This window comes from Labrus mixtus, chromosome 9 (assembly GCF_963584025.1).
Source record: "Labrus mixtus chromosome 9, fLabMix1.1, whole genome shotgun sequence".
Lineage (NCBI taxonomy): Eukaryota > Metazoa > Chordata > Actinopteri > Labriformes > Labridae > Labrus > Labrus mixtus.
Window position 1 is genome coordinate 11,031,283 of NC_083620.1, and position 25,196 is coordinate 11,056,478.

The 25,196-nt window shown below is 40.6% G+C and overlaps 1 protein-coding gene across 1 annotated transcript in view; it reads left to right on the top strand.

Annotated features, from left to right (window-relative positions):
• The first annotated feature begins 23,126 nt into the window (after nucleotides 1-23,126).
• Nucleotides 23,127-25,196, top strand: part of lekr1 (leucine, glutamate and lysine rich 1) — a 73,883-nt gene continuing 71,813 nt past the window's right edge. Inside the window, exon 1 of the mRNA XM_061046239.1 lies at nucleotides 23,127-23,249. Coding sequence (XP_060902222.1) covers nucleotides 23,163-23,249 — 87 coding nt within the window. The 5' untranslated portion in view covers nucleotides 23,127-23,162. The remainder of the gene's footprint in view (nucleotides 23,250-25,196) is intronic.

Sequence of the window (25,196 nt, forward strand, 5' to 3'; positions counted from 1 at the left end):
GCAGCTCTGGCGCCTATGTGGTCCACTGATTAATGTGACATTTCATGCTGCATTTCAATTTGTTGAGGAGGTGACGTGGATCATAGAAGCATTCTCATTGTGAGATGATCACCCCATATGTCTGACACTGTCAGATATTTGATGCAAGATATCTTTGGTCGCATGACAGTGAGATCAGTCAGATCTTTGATCCTCTCTCACAGTGCGACATAGGACCACTGTTTTGGAGCCACGATCACAGATGTTGCCTAGATTGATCATATCTCACCGGGCACAGCCCAAAATTGTCCATTCCGCATTGGAGTGAGCGTAGATGGAGAGGAGCTTGGAGTAGTTGCAGCCTCCCATCCCTACGTCCCATTACAAACTCAATTTGAATGAATCAGCAAATGGACTGATAACAAACTGTGGCGTAGGTCTGTGTTTTGCATCCTGTGCGTGTGGATTAAGTTCAGTGGAAGTGCATTATGAAACATCTGATGCATGCCCGCATTTTTCTAAAGTATTCTCTAAATAGCAGGAACATACTGCTACTTCATTTTAAGACCAACACATCCCTGGGGGCTAACGGAGGCACACGTTCATTTGCTATCTAAACAGCGTAGGAGCTGGACATACAAATGACAACTACATCAGATCGAAAATATGAGAGACACCTACCCTGCAAGTGAAGCCACTTTGCATCAGAAGTACAATAGGGCCCTCTTAATCGAACCAAGTTTCTTTCCTAGGCCTATCCAATCATTGATGTTGCGAAACCATCACAGTGTCTCCTACTGGATTTTAAGAGCTGGGCTCAAATTTTGGGGTAATATGTACAAGCTTACTGTTATACAGAACAGGTGGGTGTCACCAGGGTGAAAAGGCTCAAGCCAGCTTTATTTGTCAGTAAAAAGAATCTGTTACAAACAGATTCTGTCAACGTTTTAGGCTACTTTGCTGTGGATTTGTGTTTAATATTTGTATCTCAAAAACGAATTTTACATGTGTCATACAACTTTTGGTTTGTTTTTTCAAGTGGCATTATGTTGACCATTCTTTTTTACATTCTAGTTGCTTCGTTTAAAACGTGAGTTTTTCATTATATTACTTGCATCTGTGAAAGTAATCAGACTACATTAAAGAGTGTGTTATGTGATTTATCAAAGTTGTGTTCATGTGATTGTGTTGGAAATATCTGATCATATATCAATTGTTTATTAAGTGAATACTGTGTTTCTACCTGAGTGTTGGTGTGTCTGTATGCATGTGTTAGAGGGGTGCAAACAGACGGTTGGTCACACCTCAGCTCCTGGAGGCTCGTGCCCTGTGCATGTGCACATTCCCATGGCAACATTATCATATGTTCAGCTGCCATGTGGCAGCAGTCTTATGTGTTCCATTGAGATGGCCATTCAAATGTTGATTTGAATAAATATACCAATCCTTTCTATTCAAATTTTTAAAATGTGGGGCTGAGGACACAGTGTTCAGTGCGAAACAGCGTGCAACAGAAGGGAGCAGCCTGCTCTCTCTGGGTGTTCAGTAAGCCTACATCTGGGGATTTAGAGCCAGGGAGGAGTGGAAGGAGAGAGCAGGCAGGAAGGGTGAGGGCCAGCAGGGGCTCATACCCAGTGTATACAGGTGGAATTAATGGGAAGCAACAGGAAAAGACTGAATATGTGCACACCTCCCCAAGGCCTCAAGGATTATAGCTCATGCAGACACACTCAAACACACATTACTCTCAAACACACACATGCAGTACACACAGACTTTTCATAAATACTCGCTCAGTCTTGCAAATGTTATCGTTACTCAGTCTCTCTCAAAATGAGCAATCTGGTTTGCAGACATGTGGTTTTGAATCTCTGCCTCCCAGAACATTAGAACTCCTCTGTAATCCTTATTTACTCAGACATGTGTACGCCTTTAATTATTAAACTATACAGTGACTACATTTTAACAGTTGCAAAATGACGACTGGAAATGAATCATACATTATGTTTTCACGCTCAGTGTTGTGGTGTTTCTTAATATAATTGGCTGGGACTCAAACTGTGTCTCCGTGCTCTGGACATGATAAATGACTTGTGTGTCTTGTTCATCCATCTAAATGTGCAACTGAGGTTTAATGTGTTTTGGCCACATGTTGTCCTTGAATGGCACAGAAGCTTCTCTGCTAAATGCAAGAACCACTCAGTCCACACTGGAAATTTATTTTAAACAACATATTTTATTACTCTGTGTGCTTTTTATAGAAAACAAGCAAGATCTTCACATTATCTTTATTTGGGAAGGTATAGCTTCTTGTTTTCCAAATATAGTGTAGAAGCTGTTCTATTGTTTGAGACAGTTTGTGTCAAGTTTCACTATGTTAACTCACTATGACAACTACACGGTTCACAGTCTCTTGTCTTGATTCTTGATTTCCCTCCACAACTAAAATGTATTGGTGTTTTTTGTATTCTGTGAATGTTCTATCTCGTACAAAAGTCATACAAATTACTTTGTAAAAAAGTGTGGGTCAATGTAACACAGACGCAGTTCTGGGTTAACTTGACCCAGCCCCAAGAGAATGTTTTGACCCAATGTAAATGTATTCATTTTTACATTACTGTTGGGGTACTGGCTCAAATGCGTTCACTGGATTTAACCAGACTGTGGTGGATAAAATGAACAACATAACACTTACACTGAGTCAAAACCATTCACTTAAACAAAGTCACGTTAACTCAGCACAGCATGGGACTATATTAAACCATGCTGGGTCATTTTTTTTACGGCTGATTTCTACAGTGAGTCGGATTTTCATATCTAAAGGTTTGTACTAAAGGACAATACCTGTGTCCTTGGGCAAGACACTTTACGCCGAATTGCTCCCGCTGCTTCGTTGGCTGCATTTGAATGTGTATGAATGGGATTAGTTACTTCTGATGGTCTCACTACACAGCGATCACTACCATCAGTGTGTGTGAATGGGTGTGAATGTGTAGGTGTGACATGCAGTGTAAAAGTGTTTTGAGTAGTCTGAAGACTAGGAAAGCGCTATATAAACTCAAGTTCATTTACCACTATTGTTATACACTATTACAGATTACACATTTGTATGAACTCTCACAAAAAAATGTATTAAAAATGTTAACACAACAGGAATTTGTTTGATTTTTGGATTAGTTTAGTTTCATTGTTACCCACACTAATGTATATTACCTAGCAACAAAGTGTCCAATGTTTCCTGGTTTTAAGACTGTAACAGCCAAACCTTTAGTAGGATAACATTCAGTAATTGTTATATTAGGACCATTTAACAGAACCAGTCTTATGCATGATTTCAGGTAAAGGTCTGTTGACTTTCTGTATTTGTTCATTTGTTTTGCGAGAAGTCTTCGTCAAACCAAGGCTTGTTGTGATGCTTTCTTCCTTGCCTTCTACCTTTAATTTGGGTCTCTCTTCTCTCTCTCTGTTTATCTCTCACCCCATGTCCCTGTCTGCAGCTAAACCCTGAGGCTAAATGATGCAATAAAAAGGGTTACAGGAAAAGGAGAGAGTGCAGGATGGTGACTGTAGCAGGAAGGAGAAGGAGCACAAGTTCATCTTATCAAATCCATTTTGTTCCCCCTCACCCAGGCCACTCATAGGTAAAATGGAAAACAGCTCACTCTGTCAGAAACAATATACAGGGGGGTGGCTTTGGTGCAGGAAACAGAACAAAACAATAATAATGTACAAACAGAAATAGAACATATGGGAGTGAAGAAAGAAAGAGTCACCAATTCCTGTTGGAAGTATGCTGGAGAGAGAGTGGGCACCCTTGTGCGTACGTGCAGCGTGGTGTAAGCCTTGGTGGAGGTGGGGACCAAAGAACAGGATGCACAGCCCTTGAGGAATGTGAACAGCCTGGTGGCACGTCTGTGAAACTCATCCCTCCCTGCTCTGCACCACTTTTCTTTCCTCCCTCTCTCCATCACTCATTGTCATCTGCTCTGTCCCTTCCCTCCCTTGCTGCACACGACAGCAGTCACACAGGCAGCAGGAGGGAGACGTGTAAGCTGAGACGGCGAGGAAAGGCAGGAAGAGAGGATAAAAGAGCGGAGTGACGAGGAGAGGGCCCTTTGGGATCTGGGACATTACAAGAAAGGTCAGCCAGATTGCCGTCAAAGGAAGAGTGATACGTATGGAGGGTGAGAATGAGACAGCTGCTGTGGACAGGAGAGATGTATGATCCCATTATCACTTAAAGACGGGGAAAAGTTTTGCGCTGTAGCTCACACCTTGCCATTGTGGCAAGTCACCTGGATCTCAGGGGAGTCCTGTGAGTGACTACAGCCGGCATTTCACGACTTCAAAGGTGGACGTGTTGACCTTTCTATCTCATAGTGACCCCTCTACTCCTGTTGCATACCCTCAAGAATCCTTAAAATCTCTGACATCTAATTATATTTTTTCTGCACACCTGTGCCATTACCTCACTCATCACTGCAGCCGTTGAATGTACGAGGACTTTTTTTTTTCTTTGACAAGTAGCCCAGGGCATGTTCCCTTCCCAGGTTTTTCATCCACATTCTTTTCCCATGTAAAAACTCTGCCTCCTCTATTTCCCACTCACCCCCCCCCCCCCCCCCATCACTTCACCAACCAACCCCCCACCTAAAAAAAAAAACAGCTGCTCTCCATTCGTCCTGATTATCCCCAAGACCAGAACAGAACAGAGCATGCAACAGAACAGCACAGGCTGCACTTTATTTACTGAGCTGCATGCTGCTTAGCTCTGGCAGGCTAACTAGCCACAGCAGGCCTGCATTCCAGCCTGCTGCAGTCAGCCTACACACTGTGTACCCTGCTTTGCAATTTGAAACTTAAGTGACTCACCTTTCATTATATTCATAATAACTTTCATAATCTGAATTCATACAGCACTTTGAAACCAAAGTTACAAAGTGCTTTACACGGTTGAGCGATCGTGTGAGATTGAATCAAATGTGCATCAGTTTTATAAGATAAAGATAAAACAGTAATCATTTGAAGACATCAAGCAGCAATGTTTTAAATTATTCCAGCCAATGGGATGTTGAGCTGATAGTTGCACTTTTTGGACAAACTTTTCACTGACCTACAGAACAACAGTTTTAAGATAAATGGAAAAATAAATGCTGGTAAGCTGCTGTGATTAAGCAGTTGGTCCTTTCTGAGGCATTTATGCAGCAGGCAGGATGTGAGAGCATGTTTTCAAGCGCTGACCAGAAAGACTGACATGAAAACATTTTCTATAGCTGGTCAAACTTAACATCATTTTGCTATTTGCGACTCTGTGCTAATTAAACTGGAAACAATTTGGATTTATTATAATATTTCTGATTCTGAGGAATTGTATTTATCCACTTTAATTCCTTAATTCATATAATTAGGCTTTGAAAGTTGTTCTTAAATGTCATATGGATATGGGTAAGCGTTATTAAACGTTTACCTATCATCAGTCACACAACCTCCAAGCAAATATTTGGGATGCAGAATGGCATAATTTGTTTGTTGATTTATACCATTTATGTCAGAACACTGAAGAACCGTCAAAAATAGGTTCCCAGAGTTGTCCACTGTTATTCCGTCCTATCTTAAGAAATTATGAAAAAGGAGATATTTGTTTTTTCTAAATTAACAAAGTAATTGTTTTCTCTTTTTATAACTCTCATAGATACATATCAGATGATCATCCAATCTGTACTTAAATGTTTACATTTTGTGTTAATTACTCCAAACCAGACTTAAGCTTTCACCATGAGAGATGCTGTAGATAATTCCTCCTCTCGCTTTGTCGTCAAACAGAAAGTTGCTCAGAGATGACCCCACAGTAGATCGTAATGACATCATTGTTATGACGCCAAACAGATCCTCTAGCCTCTGGCTCTTCTCAGCTTCATTTTCTTTTCTTTGTTGATGGACTTTTAGATACCAGTTCATCATTAAGTCATTGACTGCTCAGGAAAAAGAAAAATACAGTTGTCAATGTGGGCTTTGGGGCAGCCATTTTATTTCATTTTTTAAAAAGTAATTCTTGTGCATTTTTAGATACATAATGAAGAATAAACAATAGTTTAGAAAAAATGTATCATCTACATGTTGCTTTGATTTCCATACAGTTTCTTCTTCTTGAAACGAAGTAAAACAAAGTTTTCATAGTTGTGTTAGGCAACCCAGAGCTCTTTGTTATGTTTCTTAAAAAGTAAAGAACACTTAACTTCATTTTACCAAAGCAAACTTTTGTAGCCTCACATCATAATAATGGAAAAACCTTGGAATTTCCTATGTAAAACTCTTTATGATATAACATCTAGTAGTAAAAATGTTACATTTAAAGCATTTGAGAAAAGTGTGGCACAAGATTTTCCCAACTGGCTTTTTTTCAGCCTTACTGGCAAAGACAAAACCCTCTGTGTGATTGTTCTTTTGAATAATTTGTTAATGTTTGTTGTAACTCCTTGTCACTTCATCTCTTGACAACAAGCCTTGGGATCGTATTAGTCCCCAATGGTCTAATATTGTTTTATCAGTCAAAATGTCCGGTCTGATTGAACAGCACATACAATGGCCCACACTGTAGTTTGACAAGGTGTTAAAGGGGGAGTTGCAGGATATTGGTGGGCTCTGGGCTTACAGTGTCTGGTTCTCTGGTAAATATCCCACACACACCCTAAGAAAGGACATGGAGGGGGAGAAAGACCAGACCCTTATATTCACTAGTGTCTGGTATACCTGCTCTGCTCTGTTTCTAGTCCAAACCCTCTGAGCATTTCTGTTGTGTAGGTCATGGTTGTTGCAGGTCATTTTTACCGACTCAGTCTTAAGCTGTTTGTACCCACAAGCCCACTGATGTTTACTGGCAAACACAGCTGCTCTGTTAGATGAAGATTGTGGGGTTTAGTGTTGAGTTGCATGAAGGGCAGGACATTTTCATCACTGGATTGCCTGTCCCTACTTGCAGAATATCCTAGTACCTTTCAGATAAAGGGGGAATTAAGGGAGAAGAACACTCTATTTTGTTAATTTGAGGCTCCTTTGTTAGTTGAGCAATATATTTAAAGCAATGAATGACTGGTTGAATGTAGTATTCAGGGCGTCACACCTCGTGCCTGCTGAAGTGTCTGTCGGGTAGTTAACAAGTCTCCAAGGATGTGTTAAAAAATATTCCCAATTAGTAAAATATCATTCTATATTCATTTTTTTTCATTCTTGCAGAGATTCAGACAACTGATTAACAAACTTTTCAGCATACATGACACAAACTCTTCGAATATGTTCATACTAAGCTTTTGCTAGTTAGAGGGACTGATTTCACAGCTTGACTGTGCTCCATTGTGTTTCATTGTTGTTTTCATTTACCATGGAAGTTTCCCTTAAAGTAGATGGAAATATCCAAAATCAAACCTGAAGTTATATGAGTTTAGTCACTGTCCTGTAGCTGATCATGACCTCTGACCCTTTGTAGCTGTAAATCTCAAAGTAATAGAATTACTTTAAGACCTGATGTTTTTAGATGAGAAGATTAATACCAATCTCAAGCCTGTTAATGTACGACCAGCCAGATACAAATGAGCTTATCCAAGCATAAAGAGGCCGTCTGAGCAGGTCCTCTATGCCTGCTGAAGCTAAACATCCCATAATAACTGGCCAATGATTCCCATATCTCAGACATTCTCCTAAGGCACATTCATCAAGAAGTGGGACATGGTGGTCCAAATGATCGTTAAAAAAGATCAACCAAACCAACAGTGTGGCAGGTGTGCTTCAGTGGAAGACTTGGTTGTGTTTCAAACAGAAGGTTTTGGGGTTCAATCCCTAGCTCTTGCCGCTACATGTTGTAGTGAAACAGTCTGAGAAGTTCTCCAAGCCTAGAAAAAGTCCAGCTTATAAAACCTGAAACTTGTTTTTACTCTAAGAGGTTAGCTGCTATCACAAAATGTGGTTTATGCTAAGCTAAACCAACTGTCTGCTTGCTGTATGAAAGAAGTATCTACCATCTAAAGGTTTGTGTATCACCATTCCATTTGGTATCATTATCAATTTTAGCCAAGGCAAGATATTGCCACACATTGCAATGTTTCATTTAGTTTGGCAGTTCAAACACATTCTGAGAACATGTGGCTCACAGATACTGTAAGCGTGTTTCCCTTCTCTTTCCCTGCAGACATATCAGCATGATCAGCCCACGTTCCCTGCCTGACAGGTGAAGGCAGGTGGGAGAGCCGTGGGAGTCGTTCACTCGAGAGGTGAAATGAAAAGCCCGGACGATCGCATTCTCCGTCCTCCCTCTGTTCCGATTTCTGCTCCTGCGTTGGTGTGAGTCCGCTCTCGGCTCCAAGGGCAAAGAGAAAGAGAAACGGCAGTAGGTTGTCAAGGAAACACGGGAGCCACACACACACACTCAGAGTTGTACACAGGTGAAGTGTGTAGTTTGCTGGCTATACACATGCTCAGACGGGTAGTGAATACGTCATTGTGGTTGTGTTTGCAGCGTGAGTAAGTGTTTGTAGGCTGGGGCGGAAGAACCTTTCACGACTCCAGCTGATGAGTGGGGATCTAAAGTTGGCACCATGTCACAAGCTTTATTCATACAACCCTTTATCTTTTGTCTCACAACAAGTGTCCTACTTTAACACAGACTTTGGACATGATGTATTTGTTCCAGTTAGTCCCACATCACACCAGAAGATTACAGCCATAAATAGAATTAATACTGAAACCATATTGGCCTATCTGGGTATGTGTGCTGTTAGGCCTCTAAGATCTGTGAACATCTGATTTGCTTCTGAACACAGTTTCTATTCTAAATGACAAGACATTTATCATTATGTGTCTCCTCCTTTAAAAATCTGAAGAACATGGCTTTGATAAACAGTCATCTCCCTTTCACTCTGTCTCATGTCATTGAAGTCTTCTACTCACTGAGAGCTCGGTGATAGTTTTAATAGCCGGGGCGTGCCTGTGCTTCTCATGCAAATGTGGGAAAAGTAACAACCCGGCAAAAATCAAGAGAAAAATTCAAAACAAACGCCTAATTAGTAGCTGGGAATCCAAATGGAGCCCAGACCACCACAGCCAATATGGCAAACACGTTTGAGAGGGGGGGAGTCAAAAGAGGGAGTGATATAAATGTCAGCTTTTAAAGATGTGTTAATGTGCACTTTCTGGTACAGAGAAAGTATTCATGGCTGGCTTAGGGGGATTTGTGTGTGTGCTCGCATGTGTGAAAGCCGGTCCTCACATCTGTGTTTGTGCATGTATGCGATGTCAGCTTTTTTTGCCTATGTGGGTCTAGCTGTATGTGTTAATTAACTCTGATAATCAGCGAGCGTTACTGAGCGGGAAAAATGGATCTGGGACAACTCAAATGCAAACACCTTGCTTAGCCATGCAAAAGATCAGACTGGCACTGTTAAGTTCAGCTTTCACGAGCAGATTTATAGATCAAAGGATTACTATCTGATCTTGGATCACAGCCTGGGATGAATAAGGATTAATTTGCCAGATATTAACAAGAAAGACTGGATTAGACAGGTATAGAGAGAAACAGGATATACTTTAGCTCAACCCTGAACATATTTGCTGTTAAGGAAAGCAATTAGTTTTTCCTCCTCATGCTACACTTTTTCTCACTGTGTTAATAAAGGACACGTTATGCTTAAATCTGAGCAACTCTACAGTCAACAACAGACAAAACAATATGAGAAGCAAAGTTAAAATGGCTTATTTGGTATATCAGGTCAAACTCCTGTACGCCCTCCAAGATCTCAATCCTAATAAACTCTCCACTGGTCTCTGCCAAGTCTCATTTGTTCTCTCTGCTTGTATTTCTGTACAGAGTGATCTTGATTAACACACACACACACACACACACACACACACACACACACACACACACACACACACACACACACACCCTCCAAAGGGCTAGACTGCCTCCTTATCTCCCAGTAAGGAAGGAACCATCAACGCTGACACAAAGGGTGGGCCACTCGTGATGAGAGGTGGGTGTGTTTGGGTTTTTTTTATGCAGTTTTCCACTAGCTGATGGGTATAATTTAAACCTGATCTGATCTAAGGGTAGAAGTACCGTCCAGTCTCAGGATATACATTTATTTTACATTTCAGCATCGCAACAGATACCTGGTGTGGGATCAGAGAGGGGTCGGCTGTATGTAAGTTTGAAAACCAAACAAAATAAATATGCATAGAGTCACTGCACATATAACAATATACAGAATGCAACATACTTTGTGCATAGATATCTATCTTAACATGCTTCAAATGTCAGATTATGTTTGAAAAAGGCAGTATATGAAGTCATTTACTACCTATTTATATTTTCAACACAGTCAAATCTTGTTTTTTTATTTGCATTTATTGCATTATCTAACTTCATAGTGTTCAGGAAATACAGTACAGTCTGGAAAATACACCCTTTAGCTTTTCTGCTGTTTTCTGCTGAGAGTTAGAGAACATTGTTTCATTGCCTGACCAATACCATAGTTAGTAGTTAGCTTAGCTTAGCATAAAGACTGGAAACATGAGAAACAGCTAGCCTGGCCCTGTCCCAATGTAAGTCTCTTGTAGATAGTCCCCCGGTTTTTTCCAACATTTTTTAAAACAAACTAGATGTTGTTTTATTTAAAAATCTTCTTCTTGCTCTTAGTGTGCTAAGCTAAGATTACCATCTCTTCACTGTGTTTTCATATTTCACCAACAGATGTATCGACTTTTTATCTAACTCTCAGAGAAAAAAAAGTAAAGAAGCACAAAGAGAGCTGCTACTTTATATGAAACACTTCTGGTTTTCCCCTTACGTATGTGTGTAGAGTGAATCTATTTACTCACAGTATCGTATGTTGTTATACAACAATGACAGATGCTGGATTTATCAAGAGAGAATGAAGAGGTCTAAGAGTATGTAATTAAAAAGGAGTCAAAGTATACAGATAAATACAGTCCGAATGACAGACAGATGAGGCGAGAAGGTTAAAGTGTTATTAATGGGAAGTAAATGAAAGAAGGAGAGGAAGGAGACTGTAAAATGTTTGTATGACAAGTGGTGCTCCTGCGTTGCTCTCCTCTTCCCTTCTGCAGGGGTGGTCCTGTGGTGAGATAACCCCAGCCAGACAGCCGAGGGTGATAGAGATCAGATTGAGATGACAGACTGGAGCGCTGCCCAGACCTACACACACACACACACACACACACACACACACACACACACACACACACACACACACACACACACACACACACACACACACACACACACACACACACACACACACAGAGAGTGATGAGGAGGAAATTAAAAGGGCATTCTGTTGAAAGAAAACAAAAACAAAAAATCAGCATTCTTTGTTGTTTGCCAGACTTTCACAGAACAAGAAAGAGAGGTGAGTTAAAATACAAAAGTATCTGTCAAACAAACATGTTTCCAAAGTGTCTACTGAACCTGCAGCTTGAATTGTTTCGCTTCTTTCACCTTGTGTCTCTCCTTGCTATGTATTTCACCGGCTAACTTACGGTAACTGGTGGTGGTTCAATGGACTTCTTCAAACAGGCAAAATTCAAAGAAAGTGCTGGAGCACACAAATCACTTGAGGCAATTTATCAAGGTGAAAAAGACTAACATGTCGAAGCACACTGCGTCTTCCTCGGAGTCAAACAGTACAGAGTACAAGCAGTTAACCAGTACAGCACTCATGTTAGCCCTCTAATACAAAATCTATTACAGGATTGTTTTAGTCTATTGAATCATCTTTTTACGTCTAAGGTCCTTTCTCTGAGAGTACTGACCTCCATCTCTGGAGGGGTTGAAGCTCAAGAGATTTCTTCTTCTAAACTGAATGATGCTCTTCTTCTTATTTTTTCATTTCATAGAGTGTATGGAAGCAGGTTTGTAAATGCTGCATTACAAAACGGTTAGAAATGTAGGTTGGGCTTTCTGCTCCAGTTTTAGTTTTATCTAACACACCAGTTGAACTTTTTCTCTTTGGGAGTTTTGTCAAGGTAGATCAAATATTTCTTGAGGTGAGCCCAAAGGTTCAGTCCTAGGCCCCTATCTTTTTTTTCTTTGTTTGTGCATGCTACCATTTGGTTATATCATCCGCAGACATGGCATCTGTTTCCACTGCTTCACAGACAAGACTGATGATCTGAGCCCTGTCGACAATCTAGTAAATTGCATTCCAGAAACCAGGGATTGTAAGGCTCAAGATTTTCTAAGGACAGCATGGATAGTAATCATGGATCACGACTGAACCTCATTTCACGTCTAAGTGGCCAGACTCTCCCCAATAAGAGAGTCTGGGGTCCCAGAATCCTGGGGTTTATTTTGAATTTAAAATATATGTATATATCTAGCACACACATTTAGCACAATATAGATAAGCATTTTTTTCTAAATATATATTTTTTAATTTGTATCTCTAAGTACAATCTGTTTAGATGTCCTATTTCCTGTCATGTTTTTTCTTTTTGTAAAGCACATTGTATTTCAGAGTTGCATATTTTGGTGCAGAATGTTTCATATAAGAAGGTTTACTATCCCAGCAAACTAGATCTGGCATAAAAATGTTCAACATACACGCTACAATTTGTAACATCTTTCACACACATTTCCCTTTATCAAAGCAAATTAAGTGCAGGACCTACGCAACTAAGATCTTCAGTTTGGAAACGACATATTATATCACTGCGCCCATAAACAAAAACAGGCTCCAGATACTCAGATTTGACATCTGTGGCCCTGACAACATTTCTCAGCTTCAGTTGATTCATTTGATGTTGCATTTTCAGTAAAGTAAAGCCACTGTTCATACCACATTTAGCACCAAAGAAGTCTGCTTTTGCAGTAGTTTGTGTGTCTGTGGATGTCAGGTGCCCTCTGTCAGATTATTCATCACAGTAACCCCATCATATGATCACCTCACTGAAGTTGTTCATGTTGGAACTTTGTGATTGCTCAGGGACTCATGAACTGATGATTCTGCTGACAGACTAAAAACAGCTCAGATTGGAATTTACGAGCAGGGGATGAGCGTGTACATACTCTGTATTTTTTCCACTTTACTCTGCCTTTCCGTGAGGATCTCTTCAAGCTTGTGTGTGTGTCATGTAGAGCCTCCATACCAGAGGTCATTGTCTCTGGGTCCAGACGGCTCCAACTCAGGTTCTCAGTGTGGCTTCACTAATCTGCCATAATTATGTCTCAGAGGCAGTTCTCTCTCAGTCACACACATACATTGACCCCATGTCTCCGGGACTCTTTCTCTCCCTTTTTTTCGTTCTCTTCACCTCTCTCCCTGTCTTTTTTCTCACGAGACCAGAGGTCTGTTCGCCTCAGGGTGGCTGTGTGAGTGTGTGTGTGTTTGTGTGTGTGTGTCCGACACAGTGTAACCCATGCGATGGGGCTACTACTACTCTGATCAAAGGACTCCCTGGCAGCTCCAGGGGGAAGAAAGAGAAGCCATTGCCTTCGTGACTCTTCATATAGTAAAAGGGATTTCCAATGTGAGAGTCATCGAGTGCACGCAACACACTTCTCTCCTCCACCCTGCTACTGTGACGCATATCTTCCACCGTTGTGCCTCAGGGTGTGTGGTGACGCAGAGGCTGTGTGGGCATCCTTTATCCAGACTACCTGACCAGGTTCAGCCCTTGCTTTAAAAGAATACGCTAATTCACAAATAAAGTTGTTTAAAAAAAAAAGAATAAGCTAATTTGAATTGTTGTCGACAATGTTAAACCACAAGCAGGTTATAACAGTGAAAACGTGAATATTTGTGTATAAATGTGCCCACTTTATTATGGACACATTACTGGTGACATTAGCACAGAAATCTTGAAATACAAAATGGAAAGGAACACAATGAGTCAAAGGATCATACAGATTTTAAACAACTGATTTCAGAAGAGAAATTGAAGATGACTTAACAAAACTCTAATCATTCATCACAGTTTACCTCCTCATAAATAGCTTTTGACAATCTGGCTAAATTGCTGGCTTGTTGACATTTTAAGTTTCTTGCCCTTGTTGTAATAAAGACAATTCTGCCATATCCTAAGCAATTACTTTTTTTCAGAATTGATTTTCTTTACTATGAGAAAACTTGAGACCTGGGCAAATGGAATCTATGGTATAATAAACCGCTACTACTTTTTGAAGGAAGATTATGGGACTTTTTTATCCAGTAGATGTCGCCCTTGAGCACCAGCATGAAACCAAAAAAACTCGAGCTGCATTGTTGTGTTAGCATGCTAATGCTAGCGCTCTTTTAGTTTGCTCGTAGCTTCACACTGCATGTAAACTTAAACGAAATGACCGTGATCTAAAACGCTTACGTGACATTCAAATAAGCAGTGAGTTCAGTATGTTATTCTTCTTTTCTCTAGTCCCTAAATTAAACAACTTTTAAATGCAAGGGGATGAGCCGGCCGGCCGTCCCGTCCATGTAAACACGATGTAGATACAGACAGCGGGACCCGGGTGTCACACTCATTGTAGACAGTCATGACTATTTTCAAAGTATATACTTGATTTCTGCTACATTTGAGTGTGAAAAATCGCTTATTCTTCCTTTAAATCCCTGTAATTATAGATGAATATGTTATTTTAATTATTTTCTTTTTCAACTGTGAAGCACGTATTGTATCATTCCACAGTCAAATGATCATCATTCTAGAAAGGAACAAGGGATTCATTTGATGCACATCAGCTGAACCAGGAATTGTTTTCAGGAATCACCTCTTCGTCTGCCGAGCCATAAGCATGACTTGTGAACATAGAATGTTTATCTTGGGTTTTCTCACAAAGAAACTTCACAGTATTGTAAATCCAAAACTAGGAAGTGTAGTTAGCTCCCGTAAGGACAAGCTGTAATCATTATAAAGTGTGTAAGTGCAATATTTGTATCGTGTTCCCAACAGTTTCAAGCTAATGCTAGATAGAAACATATATAAAACGTTAGAGATGACTAGGTCTATGCCTGCTGCACAGTATGAAAAAAACAGGCTATAAAGTGGCCCATGCCAGTTTTATAATGTTATTTATTATACTATTTGCATGTGCTGGAATAACGTGTTTATAGATCATAATGTGCATATGTTTCTTCTCACTCTCAATCAACTGACACACCTGAAGTATAGCAACTCAGAAATATTTTACACTGAAGTTCTCATATTGTGTACCACATGGAGAGCTTTGAGCATGTTTTAATTTAAGATTACAGGGTGATATACAGTAGCTACAAGGAGACCAAACACAATATAACTTTATTAGATTGAAGGGGAGTCGGCAGATGAGGAAACAAACATAAATTCAACCCTTGTTCAGGTAAACAGAACAAAAATAATTACATTGGTCTGATCTAACAGATGCCGCCCCTAACTTTATCTCCTCAAACAACAATTCCTGTAAAAATTCTCATGCTTTGTGACTATAATGAGGTGTTATGATTCATAATTGCACTTGGCACTCATTTATATTGCAGTGATGTATGATGGATTGAACTCTATTTAACCCCGTGACAGTGTTCATTTATTCAGAGAGCATGTTGGCCTTACAGGACAAACCTGTTCCTTTTCAAAGGAACTCTGTGGAACGTCTCTGTGTGTGCAAACCCCACAGAGCTCATTAAACTGTTAATATTGCTGTCTTCCTCTTCACAAACCTCAAACCTCACAAGATATTGCATGCTCAGTGGCTGAAACACACAGCCCTGCACACACTCACATACGCACATACAAAGCCTCGCAAAGCTTTTTCTGACTAAATGCGTGCCTGGCTGCTTGCTTAAACACACACACTCTCACACAGACGCACACACACATGGCTGCAACACAGCACTCTTATTTAAACTGATGTGAGTGCTGTCACGACATCCGACTAGTCCTATTTGTTCCACAGAAGCCTTGGCGTGAGAGAGCAGGGTCACCCCACTGGCTCTCATGCAAATCCATTCAGCACACACGCGCGCGCACACACACACACACACACACACACACACACACACACACACACTCACAGACACTCACAGACACACACGCACTTAATAGTCCTGCAGATAAGCAAAAAGACAGAGAGACAGGCAGGCAGGCAAGGCGAAAGCTGTGTAAAAATCAAGCTGAGAGAGACAGGTGGACAGGAAACCATTAGTCAGAGGAACAAACCGACTGAAGGACAAACAATAGACAAAGACATACAAATTCAGTTGAAGACACACAGGCTCACTCAATGAAGCTGACAGCTATTTAGATGGACACATTCATGTCTAAATAAGAAGGTTGAGTAAGTCCTCAAGATTTTAAAGATGTCCCGATCCCTTTTACTCACTGGTGGCCCAAAATGGTAGCAAGATGTTTCTGCTTTAAGTTTAAACCAAAGCAAAGGACAAACATTTAATTAAAACTGTCTTCTACGCCAGCAAATGTGCTGCAACTTTCCAAAAGAATTCCATTACGAGTAATGAGTTGCAAATCCAGAAACGGTTCAATACAAACACATGTACCAAAGTCCAAAACAGATAGAACAATAAATGAAAAAGACGTGTTGCATTATTTATTTTTTTTAAAAACATGGTAACAGGAACAGCAAACGCTCAGTTAATACATAAACATTGTCAAAAAGTCAGAATTTCTCTGGATTTCCGAGTATCAAAGAAAAAGAAGGCGATTCACTAAAGCACATGCTACAGTAGAAGAAAGAACCTGTTGGCCTTCCTTTACAATGGGCTTCAGTAAAATACATATTTCTAATACTTTGCTTATTAGAATGAATGTGTGTGTCAAGTGTTGGAAAGTTTATTCCATTCGCATAATGGAGGTCAAGTCAGTGACCTCTGAACTCTAAACCTACCATGAACTCTTCACACATCTTGGTGCACTGAACATAGAGACAAGAAAACAATGTGAATGATTGACCCCCACCTGCTAATGTGAGCCCAAATTGTGCTAGCTACAGAATCACTGCTGCTATGATAGGGGGCCTTGTGCCTCCTTTCAACCTGTTACAATTGGACCTCCTTTTGGTTGACATATTATGTCCAATCCCAAACAGACGACAAAAAAGGAAACAAGCAGCACATTGTTTTTATATCAAACGGTGAAAACTTGGACAATCCTATGACTGTATTTTCAGTACCTATTCTACTCTTTACTTTTGGTACAAATCCAAGACTTATGCTATGCATTTATGCCGTTAGACTTTCAGGTACAAGTCTGGCGTGATGGGAACTGTGGAGCATGAGAAGCCTATGCCAGTTTGGGTCCAATTCAGGTGTAAATTGATTCCCATCCACATTATCTAGGTATGTTAGCCTGGCTTCGAGAAATTCAACGATTCCAGTCAGAATTATATATTGACATGCATTTAAGAGTCTAGTTTCAGTCTGACTAACTCAATAAATCATCTTTCTTTAACTGCATGTAAAGGTACTGACTGAGGGCTTCAGGGATACAACACACATTTGATGGTATACTTTGTGAGGCAACAAAGTCAAAGATATTGAGTATTATTAAAGATTTAACTGATATTTATTTTGTTGTGGTTGGGCTATATTAGGACAGTTTGTGTAATTTGTTTCTATTTTGAGTCCCCCATGCTCTTGTGACTTCCCTTACAAAAGTTATTACAAGCCTGTGACAAATTGCCTCCCATGTGCCCATGAATAAGATAGTTGTGTGCCAATGTTTCATGACTCAGATGAAGGGTTTTCATTTTTTGTCTGAAACAGAAACAAGATAAACAGGGGCCAGTGAGTGGATCAGAGGGCTCCATACAGTGACGCAATCTAACAGGTGGACATCAATATTTAGATAGCGTGGACAGGGCTTCCACAGTAGAGCTTTGTGAACACAACAGGTCCAATTGGCAACATCCAAAGAAATACCAAGGAAAGCAGCTCACATCCGACGGGCACAATGAAAGCTGTGGGTGGGGTAGACTATTTGGGTTAACTGAGGGCGTGAGTGTTGAGCTTATATCACAGAAGTTATATCATGATGCAGAACAAAGAAATACTTTTTAATTACACAGTTTCTATTCTTAGTGCCCACCTGTCTCATCAGAGCCATAATGCTGCTCTTTCTTTGTTAGTTCAACTTCTATGTAAGGAGTGCAGGGCTCGATGTATACTGTGTGGAGTTAGGGGAGTTCAACCTCCATGGTTGGCCATCACTTTTGTCCTGTACAGCCTAGCCCAAATATGTCAAGCGTGACAATATTAGTCATTTCATGCCAAAAAAAGAATAGTGGGTCATATTCACCCCTCCTCCGCCTCTTAAATCCATGCTTGCACGCACAGACACACACACTTTCACCCGTCGCCCCTCCCCCTCCATCTCCTTTCTCTCTCTTTCTCTTACACACGCACGCAAGCACACACTCAGCATGCTTCATTATACACTTGCCCACACAGCATAGCGTGCCGGAAACAGACTCAATAGATGCCAAGCTCCCGGTCCCTGCAGGCTCAGTGCCCCTAAAACACTGGATGCACCTTCCCAAATTAGGTTAATTTGCTTTTGCCACAGAGACTGCCCAAAAATACAGTCTAGTGGCTCCACAAACAATTAGAAAAGAAAAACAATTCAATTTATTGTTTTGTAAATCCCAGTTCTCATCAATTATTAACCTGTCTGGATTCCATAGACTCCAAGACTAGCTGAAGTGAAATAGATAGGATATGTATTATTATTACTTTTACCAAGGCAATCAAAATGTTATAATAACACAAAAGAAGCCAAATACTGGTGAGGACACTACAATTCTGAAAACAAGGCTTGACTTTTAACAAAAACAAAAAGAAGTTACTCTTGATATATTTAAACAAAAAGATCTGATTGACTAAATAATGTTTGTAATTTATAGTCCAGTGCTGCTTTTTTATGGTGCATTCATTGTATACCACGATATCCTTCTTCTCATGTCCTTGCCATAGGGGTATTTGAGGTTATGACCGTTTCAGAGGGGGTAGTGAGACAGAAAGAGAGGGAGGGGGTGGAAGGCGGGGTTCAGAGAGAGGGCTTTGCTTCCCTCTCCGCTCTTTGGCACAGTAGGGTGGGAGGTTTGATTATTGTCTCTGCCTGAGTAACAACATTTTTTTCCTCTCTTGTCACGTTCACCAATTTTTTTCTGCAGTGGAGGCAGATAAACAAGCACGGAAGGTAGGCTAGACTTGAGTGGGCGAATGCAATTTGCATCACAGCGACTGAGTCTGCACGATTCATTGACGGATCCAGAAATAGCACAACATGCATTGCAAATGAAATCCTTGCAAAGATCTCTCCCTCCACTCTAAGGCCGGGTGACACTGGCCCAGATTAAGATGCAGGTTTGGTTTGGTCAGCCACGAAGAAATGAGGGCAATGATATCACATAAAAAGGCAAAAGTGTCCATCTGAAGTCATTTGTAAAACATATATTACCATGAAAAAATTGGCCCTGTAAAAGCCCCGGCGGGAATGTCTGGCCGTTATTTCACATTACTTCTGATGCAATGAATTAAAAGCACACAACCCAAACAGAGCATGGAGTGTGACCTACGCATGCAAGCAGGCAGTGCTCAGCTAATGTGACTTAATCTCTTTGCAGTTTGAATACAATAATCCTTTTAAATTAAAAAACAGAACAAAAAACTAAATATTTTAATTTTTTTTGTTGAACAATATGTATTGTTTTGCTTCTGGTAGGACTCTGGGATTCACAGAACTACTCTTGATTGCCTTTTATTTAGATTTATGGTTAACCTTTTAAGATGCTTGAGACATCTGTATCAATTAAACCTTATTTTGACTTACTGACCCACCTCACCTCAGTCATAACCAGAGAAATCCCACAGTCTTTTTCATGTCAGTTGGGGCAGCTCCTGTCATGTGCCAGCTGACAAAACACAAGGAGATGTAAAGGTTTAGACCAGAATTTGGGCTCCCCCCTATCAATTTTCATTTTTTTGTATTCAAGAGCAATAGTGAAGAAATGCATTCCTGTTTCCACCTGTCGTGTTCCACAGCTGTCTTTTTTTTAATATGGTTTTCTCTTCGCAGTTTGGTCAGCCTCTTCATCCCTTCATCCTCAGATGATACAGCCTTTCCGGTCAATCCCATTCTTCAGTTAGATCAGCTTTCATCCCATCAGACTCAGATGACGTCATCAACCAGCTTCTCATCAACCCCAGTTTTCAAAGTTCAATCAGCTTCTTCATCGCAAACCCTCAGACGACATCATCAGCTAACACCTCCACCACCAGTGTCTGGACTCCATTGGAGTATAGATCTTGGTGCCGCTCAGGGCAGACATCTTCAATCACCCTGTCTCCCTGTAGAGTTCAAGCACAACAGATTCTCTGACAATCATTCAATATAACAACATCATGTAAAATAAATACATTAATATTTATCTTTAATCATTTACTTGTCTATATATAGGCCTATATATATATCTAGCCTACCTTTCTATCTCTCTCTCAGTTTTGGATCTTGGAGTGGTTCCTCCCTGATCCTCTTTTTTTTTCTATATGTTGTTTTTGTAAATTTTCTAAATATATCATGATGTTGTTAAAAAAGTGTCTAAAAGAATGCTGGCATAAGAATTTTTCAATAAATGTAATGCTTTTACTTTGATAGAAAATCAACTTCCTGTGCTAACTCGCACGGTCACTGGACATTGGCTACGTCGTAACCATAACAACAGCCAGAACGTGCCTCACGCCAGGAAGACTTCTTACTCATAACATTGTCTACTTCATTCGGTAAGAAACTGTTCACTATGAGTCGGTAAAGTTTATTTCCCCTGTTTATTAGTCGATAACAAATAGCGCAGCTAATTCTTACATGCTTCGAGACAGTTGTATAAGAGTTGAAAAGCTCTGTGAGCAGAAGGGACGGCAGTGATTTTCGATACACTTTGCCACTATATGTCTATCTAGTCATTAAAAAGAAGACATAATAACAAACAGTAGGCTAATGCAGCTAAGGATTATGTATCGCCCATTTGTAGTAATGACTGTTTTTACAACTAAACAGTATTACACACGACCTCAAATTACTTTCTGAGGATAATATTAACCTTAAAATACTTTATGGAATGATTTTGTGAAGTCTGCATGTTTTCAACACAACAAACAGGAGCTATGTGTCAGTGAATTATTTTCTGACTATTTTCTGCTTTTGTGAGGGAGGTTATAAACTACATATACAAAACAACACTCCATGTTTCATCACTTCCTAAATAATTATCCTGTGATCAATAACATCTAATTATTTCACCTCAATGGCCTTCATCCGCTTTATCAATAGGAGGGGTCACTTAAATTCCTTAATCTCAAGTCCTCCCTACCTTACGAGCAAAATGCTTTGTGCCCCTGTCTTTGTGCTCGTGCTACACTGTGGGCCCTCATGACTTACTATGTTCGTGTATATTTCCCCTCACGACTGAGGCATGCGTCCAAGCAGAATAGATGAGTTTATGAACAGCTTGCCTCTCTCACATAAGACTGATTAATAGTTCAATCAGGGCTAAAACGGACAAAATGTCACGGGGGAACAGTTGTCATGCAAAATCAGCCTTTTCTATCCAGATCTGTTTAAAAGGATAGACCTGCTTAATACTGTCACAGGGCGTTACTAATTTATCTGTGTTGTGCGAGGAAGCGATTGAGGATCTCTGCTGTGTTTTAAATGTGGAGCCTAGAGGCAGTAGGGGGGCAATCCGGCTATTAGGTCCATTAGCATGAAGGCTGCTTTTTATTTGGGCAGGGTTTGTCTGCACTGGTATGAGAGTGAAAGAGGCAGAGAGAGCTCACATGCTTGTTTACATGCTAGTGCTTAATTGTTGTAGTGTGTGTATCAAATTAAACCTGCTTTCTTTGCATGAGTTTTAAACAGTCTACAGATGGATGGCTGTCTGTCTGTGTCCATTCCATTGTGCCTATAGCAAAATCTGTGTGTGTTTGTGCTGTACATTTTACTGTGTGTCCTCTCACTCCATTTCCCTCCGATGGTTTGTGAGGCCATTGAATGTCTGGCATGCAGCCGTGCACAGGAACCATCTGATAGGAGTGACCTTTGGCCCTACGTTAGCCAGAGGTATTTAATCTGAGGTCAAGTGTTGGGTTGGCGTGATTCAGTCCCTACACTAATGGTGAGCTGATAGATAAATGCCCTGAGAGCGTGCGCACACAGATAGACAGACAGAGGCGGGGTGAGGCTTACATTACTGTTCTCCTCGCACGACCTCCTGCACCCATGGCCTTACTGATGACTACTGCGGCGAGTATGTTTACTATGTGTAAATGAAATAGAGAAAAAGGGTACACAGACATATTTCTTTCTTGATTTTAGCAAGTTTAGTTAACTAACATGCATAAAAGGAGTTCTAAAACAGTAGTTTTTTATACATTAGTTTAAGCACTAGAAGGTTGAATCAGCTCTTGTTAAACCTTGTGTTGTCCTGCACTGGAGGACAGGCTAATGTATAGCTGTGAAGCCAAAATACCCTCTGCTTTGAAATGCCATAATCTACAGTCTATAAGCTTAATGCCATAAACTTGATTGATTAATCTATTGAATTGAGTTTGCAGCAAATAGGTTCAATATGGTGCACATCACGCTAAGGGATTTGCCCTTACATTAACCTCAGAGGCAACAAGCTATTCATCAATATAAAAGTACCACCCACTTTTATCCTGACAAGAGTATTCCTTTGCCCTGGGTAATATGGGGTAGAGAACGGAGTCACAGAAATGCTGCAGAAAAACTTTGATATTAGGATTAAACTTTTGAAAAATTAAAGTGATTAGAAGGCATGCTTTAGTGTTTTTAAGTTAAACAGGACTATCTACATATGATTTAAAAGTTTAGGACAAAAAAACAGAGAACTTTCAAGAAGTCAGATCAAGAGGTATAACCGAAATAATACTTTCTAAACAATAAATGTTAATTTAACAAAATTTGATGGAATTAAATAAAAAATTTCCAATTTGTATTAACATGATGTAATACATAAGAAACCGACAGATACATAAATATTGAAAACAACTGTTCATTTGTCCATTGCTTTCCTGGCCTTTAGCAACAAATGAAAATTCTTAACACACACTGTAAACCATTTTCAGTAAACCTAATTCTGCAACTTGTTTGCAGGAGACAAGGACTGATGTATGGAGGCGGAGGGGGAGGACGAGAAGGAAATGAAGATGGTTCTTCATTGTCCGCCGATCCACCCACTGCCTGAAGAGATAAAAAAGGTAGGAAGTGATTGGTACCTTGCTGTTTTCTTTTTATTTGAAGGTATATTGAAATGCCAAGGGAACAAATATGAAATCATTTTCAGCTCAGACAAGCATTCAGTTCTGGATCATATTGTACATGTAACCTTTTATGTTCATGAAAGACCGTATATTGACACTACATAAATACATATGCTGTTAGCATATGTCTTTTTTTTTTCAAACTAGAGATGTGAATGTGTTGAAAATATTTTTTTTTTGCATCCTGAGGGGTGGTTCCACTCTGCTCTCTCCATATGCTGCAGAAATTCACATGATTTGAATAAGATAGGGGAAAATGTTTCCTCTTTAATCTTCCATCTGTTTTAAGATAAAGCACATGGGAAGTAACATGGCAATGATGGCGTGTCCTTGTCAATGTTAGGTACTAGTTACATGTTCCCATATGATCTGCCATATGGTATGAATATGAATAAGCAGACAAAGTCCCTTGTTTGTCCCTTTTGAATGAGAAGCACATAGATCATCTACTACTCCGTGTAAAAGGAAATTATTATCTCCAAAAAATGGTTAACTCTGACACTATTTTTCACATTACATCCTGCAATCTGAAAAAAATGTACTGAGCCCTTACAAAGCAATGTGTATTGAAAGCTTTCAGTCACGTGACCAGCGCGGAGGGCTGGAGGGCAAAAAGCGCTCATGAAAGTAGCGGTTACCGTTGAAAACACTGTAGAACTGCAGCACTTAATGTCTGGGTCGATAATGCTGCTGATTGGGAAGTGAAGGGCAAGAAATTCCTCATCATTTCCCGCATGTCATTCCCCACTCTCTCTTCCTGATTTCCGACTCTATCCACTGTCCTGTCTCTCCATTAATGGCACATCCATCCATCCATCCATTTTCTTCCGCTTATCGGAGGTCGCGTCGTGGTGGTAGCAGGCGCAGTAAGTCAACCCAGACTTCCCTCTCCCCAGCAACGTTTTCCAGCTCCTCCTGGGGGATTCCGAGGGGTTCCCAGGCTAGACGGGATATATAATCCCTCCAGCACATTCTGGGTCTGTCCCGGGGTCTCCTCCCAGTTGGTCGTGCCTTGAAAACCTCTAAAGGGAGGCGTCCAGGAGGCATCCTTAACAGATGCCCAAACCACCTCAACTGGCTCCTTTCGATGCGGTGGAGCAGCGCCTCTACTCTAAGGCTGAGCCCAGCCACCCTCCGGAGGAAGCTCGTTTCGGCCGCTTGTATCCACGATCTCATTCTTTCGGTCACTACCCATAGCTCATGACCATAGGTGAGGGTTTGAACGTAGATCGTAGCCTGCTCGAGGTCCCAGCCTGAGGAAGCCAACTGTTAGGAAACAGTAAGGTTCTTCTTCTTCATCCTTATCTGTCTGTTTTGTTAATTACTTTGGACTGGTTTTCATGGGGAGAATAGAGAATGGGTTTAAGCTGTGTTTACTGGATTGTCCGATAGTCTTGAACGCACCATTCCTCAGGTGCGCTCAGAGCGATGCTCTGTCGCTTTAAATGACGTAATACGACAGGTGAAGTGGCAGCTGACAGAAGCTGTCGGACCAAACAGATGACCCACTCCCATGAACTTGTTTTAGAAACCAGCCGTATCTTATGTGATCCAACTACCACAAACAAAACTGAACTCATAGACGAAGCTTGGGCTCGTCACTCTAAAAGCCGTCCGGTGCGATCAGGCCGCCGGTGCCCCAGCAGACCCACGTATAGGTGAGCTGACCTAACCTTATGTTTTCCCTATGTGAGAATCAGTCCTTTCCGTACCTGTCATCGCTTGACTTCTCTGTCACACTTCAGGTTAGGGCTAGTTTTGTTGTATGTATATGTGTAGCCGGTGCTAGCTCGTAACACAACAAAACCACGTCATCTGCAAAAAGCAGAGACAAGATTTTGAGGTCCCCAAACTGGAAACCCTTCTCCCCCCGGCTGCTCCTTG